The following is a 12390-nucleotide window of genomic DNA, read 5'->3' on the forward strand; positions in this document are numbered from 1 at the left end:
AGACCTACAGGGCTTATTTTTCTGTGTGTGCATAAAAGTCCTATAACGGGTCAAACTCATAAGCAATCCTTACGTAACCAGACACATGTAAATTTTTACATTTGTATCTTTGTCTAGCATATTAAAAAGAAAGCTGCAGACTGCAACGTGAACATGGAGGTAATAGCAGGTGCGTACATTCAAGGAATATCTTTGTCCTGTCTTTGATGAAGGCTATATGGTGTGCATTGTAAGATTAGCCTAAATAGAAAAAGTACACATCTCATACAATCATCTCAAACAGTAAAACTTCAACTATTACGAGTGCAAACTTGGGTTTCTATAATCCTGACACTTCTCCCCATATGTATTTGCAGAGCTCAGATATGATCTACCAGCCTCATATAAGTTTCACAAGAAGAAATCGGTAAGAAACTCTACAAATGTTAAGTTTCAGGCATAAGTGTTAATCAGATGTGTAGCATCTGGAATACAGTAGTTGACAATAGAAGCTCATAAGGCACAATAATTGTTCTTCAGTTTCCTACTTCCCTTTACAGTTCCTGTGGGCATTAATGTATATTGCTAGTTTTGTTTCTTCCTTCCTAGTTAAAGGCTTCCAGTCACTCTACAATTAACACTTGATAGAATGTAAAATAAAGTTAAGGGAGAACACTTCAGCTTGTGGGCATGAAGACTTCCTAGATATATTGAAAGCTTTGTCCTACCTACAGTTGGGCTGTGGGAGGGGTTGGTGCATCTTCAGTTCTAGTTTTTGCATGTTGCCTGCAGTACTGTTTTTTATGCAGGGGGATCGTAGTAGATACGGTTCCAGTATGAAAGATAGATAGTGTCTAGTTAGACAGTCAATAGATAGACACCATATGTTAAATGAACATTAGGTCGACAGGGTCAAAAAGTAGACATGAAAAAGGTAGACACCATGTTTTTTGCATTTTTGTCGTTTGTGTGGATAGTTTTGTCATCTGGGACCCCCAATTGTAGAAAGGCATACGCTCGCCACAAGGTTTATAACCAACTCTATGCCAACATGGATAGAGAAAGTATGAAATAATCCAACAACATGTTACATTACAAAAAAAACTATTTGTCTATCTTTTTTATGTCGACCATTTACCTGTCAACCTTTTAACCCTGTTGACCTAATGTCTGTCTAATATATGGCATCTATCTATTGACTGTCTAACTGGACACTGTCTTTCTTTATCATCCACTAGGGGTCACTGGAGTACTCTTGGGATATGGACGGGCGTAGCCGAACAAAGGCACTGAATATTCAAATTTAGGACTCTCCCCCCTCCATATCCCCGAGTACCTCAGTGTACTTTGTCAGTGTTTTTTCGGTGCTCACAGCATGAACATCGGCTTGTGGGAATGCCCACATTTCAGAAGATTTTATTAATTTTTCATTTTACTTTTTATTTTTTAATTTTTACACTTCCCGTCCCAGTTTCTGGAAAAACATGGGTCCGGGATGGTGCCGCTGCAAGGCAGCGTATGGCGTGTCGGTCCTCACAAAGAGCACCCTCACAGCCACAGGCGCTATAAGCGCATGGCGTGTCGGTCCTCACAAAGAGCACCCTCACAGCCACAGGCAGCCACTGTCTCCTGCAAGCTGAACGGAGCTTACAGAAAGAAGCTCCGTCACAGCCAGGATGAGACAAAGAGCTGGAAGGAGCTACAGCTGCAAGGAGCTTACAGGAAGCCCCGTCACAAGATGAGAAGCTGGAGGCTGAAACGGAGCTTACAGAGAGAAGCTCGTAACAGCCAGGATGAAAGCGGCACAAGGTATGGGGGTCAGGGCGGTCAGCTCACGTTGCCGCCCTGCTGTGTGAAAGTGTGATACTGTAGCCGCCGCTGAGCACGCCGCTGAAGGGGTCCCGCTGAACTACGCGCAGAGCGGCTGAACTACGCGCAGAGCGGCCGCACGTCACTCAGACGCCGGCCGCTCTCACTGTGCTGATTGCCCGGCAACACTACAGAGGCGCCGCCGAGACTCTCCGTGTGCTAAAGAGCGGCCGCACGTCACTCACGGACGCCGGCCGCTCTTCCAGTGAGACACAGCACGCCGCTGATGCCGGACACAGGGAGACTGTGTACTACTGTAGGAAGGTGCCGGCCGCTCTTCCGGACGGCTCCCCGGCCCTATATACAGCGCTCTCCTGCTCTCCCTGCACCCGATCCCCGTACGCTGCACATGGGGATGCAGGGGGGGGGAGGGGGAGTAATGCCCATAGCAGCAGCAAAGGCTGCATGGGTTAAAAATAGGCTGCTCAAACTACCTCACAAGCAGCGCAGCGTTTTAAACAGTGTCATGGGCTATAACATCAGTATAAAACTGTAGACTGTAATATCAGTGGGAACTGTGATTATAGGTTTCAGCACATTTTATATATATAATATATAATGAAGCTTTTTGCTGCCAGGGACACTGTGTATAATATCAGTGGGAACTGTGATTATAGGTTTCAGCACATTTTATATATATATAATATATAATGAAGCTTTTTGCTGCCAGGGACACTGTGTATAATATCAGTATGAACTGTGATTATATGTTTAAGCACATTTTATATATAATATATATATGAGGCTTTGGCTGGCAATAGGCTATCAGTGGCATAACCTATTGCAGGTTTAACCATGTTTTCTGTTATTTTATGTTAAGGCTGCAAGATAATAACATTCACTGCAGCCAGTGTTCATATTAATGGAGGCTAACTAAATGCATGTATTTTACTGTATCCTACACCTGTGTTATCACTGGATAATAGGATATTAAGCCTATATTAACTGTATAATAGGCTATTAAGCCTATATTAACACTGCAGCAGGTAACCTGTACTGTGATTTTCTGTGAAAGCATGGCATGATGGCCATTTTAATCATTGCTGTTTTTCCAGTTTATAATTCCAGAACATTCCGGCCATACACCTCTACTCCACAAGGAGGCGCAGGGGTGTTGGTGGGAATTTTTGGTCAGCATAAGTTAGCCATGTAAACTGTATTTCTACATAATTCTAGAACATTCCTGCCCTACATCTCTAAGCCACCAGAGGCGCAGGGGTCTTAGTAGGAATTTGGTTCGGGTTTCATATGCCAACTGCTTTTCATAAAGATTACTCTGATTTCTCTTCACAGCGAATAAATCTTTCGTTTTTTACTAAAGATTTCCGTAGAGAGAAACAACCATGCGTTTAATATAAATATGCTGTTCAGCAATAAAATATATATATGACATAACGTCATAGGCGTGCAATGTCTGTCCGTTGCCTATTGTGGTGTCTGTCTGCATAGCGAGTAAGGCTCTAGCGCAGACCAAAAATAATTTTAAAGTCCTATTTTAAGCATTGGCAATTCAAATAAACATAGGAGTCTCGGAAGTTATTCCGCCAGCTCTAACAAAAGACAGTCTTTCCAAAGGGCCAATTTTCCCTTTGGGTATCACAGTGTTTATTTAACTGGTCTTATAATTTAATGCACGATTCTATGTCAAATCTCACACCGATAACTACGAGTGAGAAGGCTACATTAGACCAGCACTCAGATAGTGCAGGGTTGTTGCCAACATACATTGCTAAATTACAGTGAGTCAAGGTCTCCATTTTTACACTTAGTACACTTTGACCACTATTTAATCGTTTCCAAGATGACGCCATCCGCCATTGCTAAATGCGTCTGTGTCAAAAATTATAAAGACCCAAGAAACATTTGGGTCACTAGACTATGTATGGAAACAATGAGATTACTGTTAAAAGAAGCTGCAGAGTATATCTGTAAAGCTTCTTCTAACGACGGTACTTCGAATCTCACTTTTCATTGTCGCTAGTTCAGCACGACAAGGCCACAGCTTGTTGGTCCTAAATTTGATATTCAGCCATTACCGCATCCAGTATCAAAACGGAATACTTGGGCCGGCATTTAATCCCTTTAGACTTCAGTTTCAAGGCGTTGGGACAAAACACTCACGCCTTGTAACGACAGGACGCTACGGTCAGCAAGCCAGTAGTTTGATGACCTCTTTTCCAATTGTGGAAGCGTGTCTTTAAATGTTACTTTTGAGGGGTTTCCACACTTCAACTCAAGTTACAGTTAAAGGACATGACTGCCTCAGTCGAACGGTTTGGCAGGTGGCCATTTGGCCTCTGCTGGGTTTCAGCTGTCTTTATAATACAGGCTGTAGTACAACAACAGAGTCAGGGTTGTTTATTCCCCTCTGTTTGGGGTAACAAAACCATACAGCTCCGTCGCAGTTTCAATCAGCAAGTCACTTACTGCAGTTTGAAAATGGATTTGCTGCGGTTGGTATTGGCATATTGGAGCCACAAACTTGCATACTTGCACTTGATCTTCACAATGCATATATACCCATTCCGGTTTGCTCATCACAGGTTTTAGCGTTTGCAAATCGCCACAACCATTAACCATTTCAGGTCTACCGTTTATTATACTCTGGTATTTACCAAAGTGATGTTGGAAGATGATAGTTCATCTCACATAAGAACTCTGTCGCAACAGAGTTTCTCTATCTTAGATGATCTGCTCATAAGAACTCTGTCTCAACAAAGTTCCTCTAACTTGCGCTACTAATGTATACTGCGCTAGCAGATCACGTTCAAAATACAATTCCGTCTAAACGATGTCAATTCCTAGGTAATATTATAAATACGGTAAATCAAAGCATTTACCTACTACACCAGCAAGAACAAATGTACATCTAGTAATTAGTGCAAATCACGCACACTAACGGTACATTGGTGTATTCACCTAGTTAAGATAATAATGCGTTTTAAAGCGATTTATTTCGCCGCCCTTCACTCGCCGTTCCCACAGAGGGGCGAGGGTGTATAATACTCTGGACGAGAGTCGCAGAGGTTCAGGAGTTGTAGTTTACAAAAGATCAGCGACAGAGGTTCTAAAACACGATAGATTGCTGTCGATAAATGTTCTGGAACTACGTGAATTTTACAATGCACTACATCCTTCGCTTTCAGTCTGACCACGGCCAGTCAGACAACGCAACGGCAGTTGCATACAGAGACAAAAAAGCCGCATGGCAATGCGGCAGGTAACTCCAATTCTCAATGGCTCAGAACACTATTATGTGAAAGTGTCAAGAGATTATTCCGTGCGTGGACATCTGTTAGACAGATGATCTCACCCGTCAGAATTTGGATCCTGAAAACTGGACATTAAATCCAGAGGTGTTTCTTGGGGTTACCCTCAACATGATGGCATCTCGCCACAATTACAAAAGCTCAGTATGTGTACAAAACAACAGATCACAAGGGCAGTGGCGGTGGAGTCTCTCACATTCATGTGGTCATTCAGCATCGTGTATCTGGCTCCACCATTCTCCGCTGCTCTCTCCGTTGTCAAAACGGATCATAAGACAGTTCGTCACAGTCATACTGATGGTATCTCATGTGTGTTGGAGAAGTTGCTTCTCGAATTTCCAAGGAATACTTGCACACGATCTTGGGGCGCTCATAATACGTCCAACCTGTTACATCAGGGAACGTTCTTTTACCCATACTTACCTATGTACCTATTACCTATGTACCGCAGCTGCGGTTGATGGGGTGAGGGTTCAAACGCCCTCTTAAGAAATAGAGCATTACAGTGTCGGTTATACCAACCATGTTACGAGATAGTAGACCGCTTAAGGCAGCTCATTATTACAAAATTTCGTGTGCTTACATAAGTCGTAAACCTCGGAAGTTTCCAACATCATCCTTCAAGTTACCCGTATTCTGTTAAACGGGGTGGTATGGAAAACTGCGTTTACTTGCACGGAGGGTGCAGGTATCTGTGTAGTAAACTTATCTTCAAAGACGTTTGTCTTTATTGCGTCTGTACACACCGTTATACAAGGTGTCACCAAAGTTCAGACTCTATTTATCTCACCTACAGCGCCAGGCGACTGGAGGTTGGGTTCAGATTTCTTACAGTTTCATATTTTGAACACTTACAACACATGGGGATTAAGTTTCTCACTTTGGAAAACATTTTTCTTCTAGCCTTGGCTTCGGCAAGGGTTTTGTTTTCATATTTGGGTGCCTTGTATTCCAAGCCACCGTATTTGAGTTTTCTCATGACAAAGCAGATCTTCCGACGAATTCCGCTTTCGTATCCTTCACATCTATATACCAATAGTGGTTCCTGTGTGGACAGCACATTCTAGAATTCTGAATGTGGTACACGCATTACGCGTTTATATATGTCCCGAACGTCTACAGTACGTGATATGAATACGTTGTTTGTTCTCTATGATACTGCCAACTGGGGTTAACCAGTTTCTCAGCAGACATTATCCAGTTGAATAATAATAATGACTACAAGTCAGGGTTCCTTTAAGGCTAAGTTACAATCGCCTACGTCAGTAATAGCTCATCCCACAGGTTCTGTGGGAATGTCAGACCCAGCGGGTCGGGGAGCGTCTACGACGCGGCTACATAGCCTTCAGTGCACCACGTTTGTGCACGTTTACATATAATGGTGGCGCCATCAGCATCTAGCTTTGGTCTGCCTACTGTTACAAGTATCAAACAGCTCTCCCGCCCACGAGGGAAGCTTTGGTACGTCCCAAGAGTACTCCAGTGACCCCTAGTGGATGATAAAGAAAATAGGATTTTGGTACTTACCAGGTAAATCCTTTTCTTTGAATCCATAGGGGGCACTGGACGCCCACCCAGAGCAGTTTTACCTGGGCTGTTTTAAGCTCAAGGGAGCTTAGGGTCACAAGTTTTACTTGGTTTGTATTAAGCTCAGAGGAGCTTGTGGTAACACATTTTCACCGATTGGTTCAAAGTATAAAGTTCTATCGGTTAAGGTGTCAACTGTTTAGTTGACAATAAGGTTATGGGTCAACTTTGTTGTTGTCCGTTATGTTATAGGTATTCTCCATTGTCAACCTCTCTATATCCTGTTCGCTCAGTAAAAAACACTGACAAAGTACACTGAGGTACTCGGGGATATGGAGGGGGGAAGAGTCCTAAATTTGAATATTCAGTGCCTTTGTTCGGCTACGCCCGTCCATATCCCAAGAGTACTCCAGTGCCCCCTATGGATTCAAAGAAAAGGATTTACCTGGTAAGTACCAAAATCCTATTATCTATCAAACGGATCACAGTAGATACATGTTAGACTTGTTTATATAATGAAATGCTGTGGCTCAGTTACAACCGTGTGCTGTAGAAGATATTCACCAATATAATGGCCAAGCTAAAAGCTCCTATTTTAACTTGTACATTAGGATATTCCTTGCGCGCTCCTTTTAGCCAATGTCATTACGCAACAACAAAAAAATCATTTGCATAGTCCCTTTTTATTCCCAGACTTTACACTTATGTGCTGGCAGACTACCAGTGCAGTGTTTGATTTGTCATTTTAGGATTTAGACACAAACCACAGCCAGCTCAGTGTAAGTGGGAAATACAAAATCAGACGTTCCAAAGATGCACACAGCTGCTAGTGCAGTAATCTAAAAGGCTTCTCCTACCTCTACTGCTAAACAGATACAATAGAGTACCACCTCACCAGCACTGTAGTAAATGGAGATAAAGTTCACAATTTCTCTTGTTCATGCACCAGTCTTCCGGTTGTATGCCTTGTCTCAGGTGACTGAAAAAGGGAGATATGCACAAACAGTGATACTGTACAAATGGCATAATAACTATATCACACAGAGTAAAAACAGATAAACATCACACGAATTTAAAAATTCAAACAAGATCGCCATACAATCATGGCATAGACATCCACAATTGGACTGTCCCCCTCAGAAAGATTGGACAATTACCAGCTGTTAGGTAGAACTAGCTCACAGGTGGTATTCAGTATGCCAGCTGTTGGTATCCCGGCATACTAACAACTATTCTCCCTCTTGGGGGTCCACAACCCTCCTGGAGGGAGAATAAATAGCATGGTGCACCACCGAGCCCACAAGGGGCTCATTTGCACTCGCCCAGGTGTCAGGGCACCAGCATACCATACTACACCCCCTGGCTCACAACAGCTGGTAATTGTCCAATCTTTCTGTGGGGGGGGACAGTCCAACTGTGGATGTCTATGCGATGATTCTATGGCGATCTTGCTTGATTTTTTTTAAATCTGTGTCATGTTTATCTGTTTTTACTCTCTGTGATGATATAGTAATTATGCTATTTGTACGGTATCATTATGTTTGTGCATAACTCTTCCTTTTTCCAGTAACCTGAGACATGACGTTTTCCCAGTTACTACAACAGGAAGACTGGTGCACGAACGAGAGAGAAATTGTGAACGTCACCTCCATTTACTACAGTGCTGATGAAGTGGTACTCTAAATATTTTTTTGAGTGTGGTTGTGGAGGTTATTATGTACCAATATGGACATAGTGTTCCCTATCATCCTTTTACTGTTGACAAACACAGTTAACACCACTACGAATTTACTGTTTTATTGAATATCTTGTTATGTTGGATTTAAAGTTGTGTCCTTGTCACTCAGGGCCTGGAAGTTCTTTATTTGTATTAACAAAAAAAACTTAAATATAAAAACATGTACAAGATAGCCATTTACAAGTGCAGTTCAAACAAAGTAAAAAACAAGCTTTCATTGCAGGTTGACATTGAAGTGGATTTCATTAGATTCGCAATCAACTGACATTCACCATCTGAAGACTTAAAAATACAGTTTTCCCCCTATAAAAGAAAAGTTCCAAAAAGCATCCAAGACAGGCAGCAGCATATTACTGGTTCTCAGTACCAACTTCAGTCTTCTTCTGTTTCGCCTCTGGCTCCTCAGTGGACTTGTCCTCCAGCTGCCTCTTCTTTGGACTTCCAGGTGCTTCTGCACCATTCTTGACATCAGCTGATGCAGAGACTTCCGACTCTTTTTGAGGAGATTCTGAATGTGTTTAATTACAATGTATTAGTACATTGTGTATATTGTAAATATTTAACAGCATCTATAAAGACTTAAACTTCATAAATCAGATACCATTAACACATCACCTCACAATATTACAGTCCAGCCACAAACCCAATACATTTAGTGTCGGTTCTCACTATTGCTAATATGAGACACAAGGAGACCACTGATGTTTGTGAATACTCTTACTAATTCAGGGATGGTATTTCATACAAGCAACCTGTTGTGCAATAGACACACACACATACAATATGCCTGCTGATCATGTGGTTTGACAGGATCCAGTTTTTGCCTTCTGCAATTACTCAAAACTGAAGACTCCTTTTAAAATTGACTTATGGGTCTATTTACTAAGCCTTGGATGGAGATAAAATACCAGCCAATCAGCTTCTAATTGCCATGCCACAGGCTGGGGTTGACAAATGAGTTAGGAGCTGATTGGCTGGCACTTTATCCTACCACAGCTTAGTAAATAGACCCCATAGTCTATATAAAAAAATATAACAAACAAAAACCGGCCATTGAACGCGAGGCTAGAAAGTTAGTTGTCTTTTATAAAAACGATGGTTAAGCAGACATCACGTAAATGTTAAGAAAAATGTAACAAGGTCATAAACGACTCATTTCTAGACCATATTAAAGAAATTGTACCTTCCAGTTCATCTTCATCACTGCTTTCAAACTTTTTCTTCTTCCCTTGGAATTGTATTTTCTTCCTGGGTGAAGGGTCACTTCCTCTGCCACCCCGTCCCTTGCCTTTAAATTTCTTGCCACCTTTAAGAGTGTAATATTGTAAATTTGAGATTCCTACTATTGCCCACTTTTTTTTTTCTGTATTGAGAGCTTTTATGCAAAGAACATTTTAACTACTTTACCTTAAAATTCTATTAGTCTTACATGGGATGAAGGCAGATTACGGTAAGGAACATAAAATGACTATTATGGATGTGGCAACAGCACACTTGGCATAAAACATACAGCCACTGCATCTTTGTACACAGTAGCTGTGCAATAATATGCAAACGCCCCAGGAGGAGTCTCATGAAAATTGACACCACCTGCTGGAGGGGTTCACTACGGGTGGCCGGCGGTCGGGCTCCCGGCGACCAGCATCCCGGCGCCGGGAGCCCGACCGCCGGCTTACCGACAGCTTGGCGAGCGCAAATGAGCCCCTTGCGGGCTCGCTGCGCTCGCCACGCTACGGGCACGGTGGCGCGCTACACGCGCCACACTATTTTATTCTCCCTCTATGGGGGTCGTGGACCCCCACGAGGGAAAATAAGTGTCGGTAAGCCGGCGGTCGGGCTCCCGGCGTCGGTATACTGAGCGCCGGGAGCCCGACCGCCGGCAAACAGAAGACCACCCTGCTCGAGACAGCATCAGATCATCTGCTTGAATATTGGTCACAAGCAAGCCACAGGTTACTCAGACTGGCCAGGAAATTTCCGGCTACTGAAGACAGATTTTCTGTAACACTGCCTGTTAACACCTCAACACCAGCAGCATGTCAGTCCCGCGAGTAACATCACAGCCAGTCATGTGCAGTGCAGATTATGCCGCAGATCTAACATCGGATATATACTGAAACCCAGTGTTTCCGTACAGCTCTAAAGGCCAAACATTCAATACTACACAAAAGCAGATACTGTTCATTATAGTTAGTTTAGGCTTCAAAATACCAGCAAGAGTCCAACATGCATGCACTGAAAACCAAGCAGACTGCAATTACAATAGACAGGATGAGTACCATTACCTTTCCCTTTCCATTTATTGTAGGATTCTTGTTGATTTTCCATGATTTTCTTTAGTGCAGCCTTCTCTACATCACCCTCCATCAGCTCCCAGGTTACATCTTTCTCTTTTAATTGTAAGCTGTCATTATTTGCAGCTTTAGCCTTTTCCAGTGCTTCTTTTGCATTGCTTTTAAACAGTATAGTACCCTTCGCAAAGAGAGGGAAGAGGAGGAGTTGCAGTTTGTTCCATTGTTTCAGCAATAGAGTTCACATTAAGGTGTAAAAAAAACCCATTAAGCTTTACATAGTACATATTTACTAGGAGGTGGATATGAAATGGTCTCATGGGCCTTTACACAATAGTGTAGCTGTCTACACCACAAATCTTAGTATATAGATGACACATGGCTGAGAAACACTGATGTAGGACACATACCTCCCTAGCACCCCTGCTAAAGTCAATCCATTTGATTTCACCATGATTTTGAAATAATGTATGAATATCTTCTCTGGATGTCAGGTCGTCTAGGTCACCTGAAAACTTTAAGAGACAGCCGGTCTGTTCCTCTAGAGACTTCTAGAAAAGACAAACAACAAGCCAAGTGCAGAGTTAACGCTTGTATAAATATATCAATCATATTAACAACAGTGCTATCAAATGTCAGATCACAGTACAACTGCCTACCATTTCAGCATCTTCTGCTTGCTTCTGTGCATCTGCCTTCTCCCTGGTTAATTGGGGGGGAAATTAAAAATCATATTTAACTCAAGTCCAACTGCATGTCACAACTGTATCCTTTGGCAACAGGCCACATGATTAACGATTTCCTGCTATATAGCCTAGTTCAGTTTCCCCAAACTCTGCCATTACAATCCAGATTTGAAGGCTATCCATGCTAAAGGCCAGATTGTTTAATCAAATTGACTGAGGTACTAATTAATTCACCTGTGCTCAAGCATGGATATCCATAAAATCAGGACTGTAATGGCAGATTTTGGGAAACTGGCTTAAAGTACCATGATCACCTCCACAGTGTAGTGCAGTGTTTCTTAAACCCAGCCCGGACAGAACCCCTAACACTGCATGTTTTCCAGATCTAGCTGGAGCACAACTGTTCATTGACTAACAAATCAAGATGGTATCAATGAACAGTTGTGCTCCAGCTAGATCTGGAAAACATGCAGTGTTAGGGGTTCTGTCAGGGCTGGGTTTAAGAAACACTGCACTACACTGTGGATGTGCTCACTTAGAGCACAGGTTCTCCAACTCAGTCCTCAGAACCCCACACAGTGCATGTTTTGCAGGTAACCCAGCAGGTGTATTAATTACTCACTGACATTTTAAAAGGTCCACATGTGGAGCAAATTTAATTTGTGATTCTGTGAGGAGACCTGGAAAACATGCACCGTGTGGGGTCCTGAGGACCGAGTTTGAGAACCTGTGACTTAGAGGATGGAAACAAACTAAGAGTCATACCCTGGAATGTTTATAGCTGCCCAGTGGAACTTCACTAGAAGACTTACCTTATCTGAGCAGAAATAATTCCAGTGATTTGTATCACCACTAAAAAAGGTAATTACTGCAGAGTGCAGACCATTGCTACTTTCTTGCTAAAGATATATTTGGTAATTACTGCAGACCATTGCACATTACATTGTATGTTTAGAAAATTGTTTTAAGTGGATTAATATCTGTAGTCTGCAAAAACTTATAGTAAAGATTGACTGGGGTTTACTGACCTC

General features: G+C 42.4%; 2 protein-coding genes and 1 non-coding gene across 3 annotated transcripts in view; 2 read left to right on the top strand and 1 right to left on the bottom strand.

Annotated features, from left to right (window-relative positions):
- Positions 1-9571, top strand: part of METTL5 (methyltransferase 5, N6-adenosine) — a 65409-nt gene extending 55838 nt beyond the window's left edge. The window contains exons 5-7 of the mRNA XM_063933507.1: positions 118-169; positions 357-406; positions 8606-9571. Of these exons, the coding sequence (XP_063789577.1) occupies positions 118-169; positions 357-406; positions 8606-8647 (144 nt within the window). The 3' untranslated portion in view covers positions 8648-9571. The remainder of the gene's footprint in view (positions 1-117; positions 170-356; positions 407-8605) is intronic.
- Positions 3120-3240, top strand: LOC134946916 (U5 spliceosomal RNA). The gene has a single exon (XR_010182476.1). It is a non-coding gene; the product is annotated as a U5 spliceosomal RNA (small nuclear RNA).
- Positions 8426-12390, bottom strand: part of SSB (small RNA binding exonuclease protection factor La) — a 53360-nt gene continuing 49395 nt past the window's right edge. Inside the window, exons 8-12 of the mRNA XM_063933506.1 lie at positions 11333-11375; positions 11084-11224; positions 10668-10854; positions 9566-9688; positions 8426-8890 (exon numbers count right to left, since the gene is read on the bottom strand). Coding sequence (XP_063789576.1) covers positions 8733-8890; positions 9566-9688; positions 10668-10854; positions 11084-11224; positions 11333-11375 — 652 coding nt within the window. The 3' untranslated portion in view covers positions 8426-8732. The remainder of the gene's footprint in view (positions 8891-9565; positions 9689-10667; positions 10855-11083; positions 11225-11332; positions 11376-12390) is intronic.

This window comes from Pseudophryne corroboree, chromosome 7, assembly GCF_028390025.1.
Source record: "Pseudophryne corroboree isolate aPseCor3 chromosome 7, aPseCor3.hap2, whole genome shotgun sequence".
NCBI lineage: Eukaryota > Metazoa > Chordata > Amphibia > Anura > Myobatrachidae > Pseudophryne > Pseudophryne corroboree.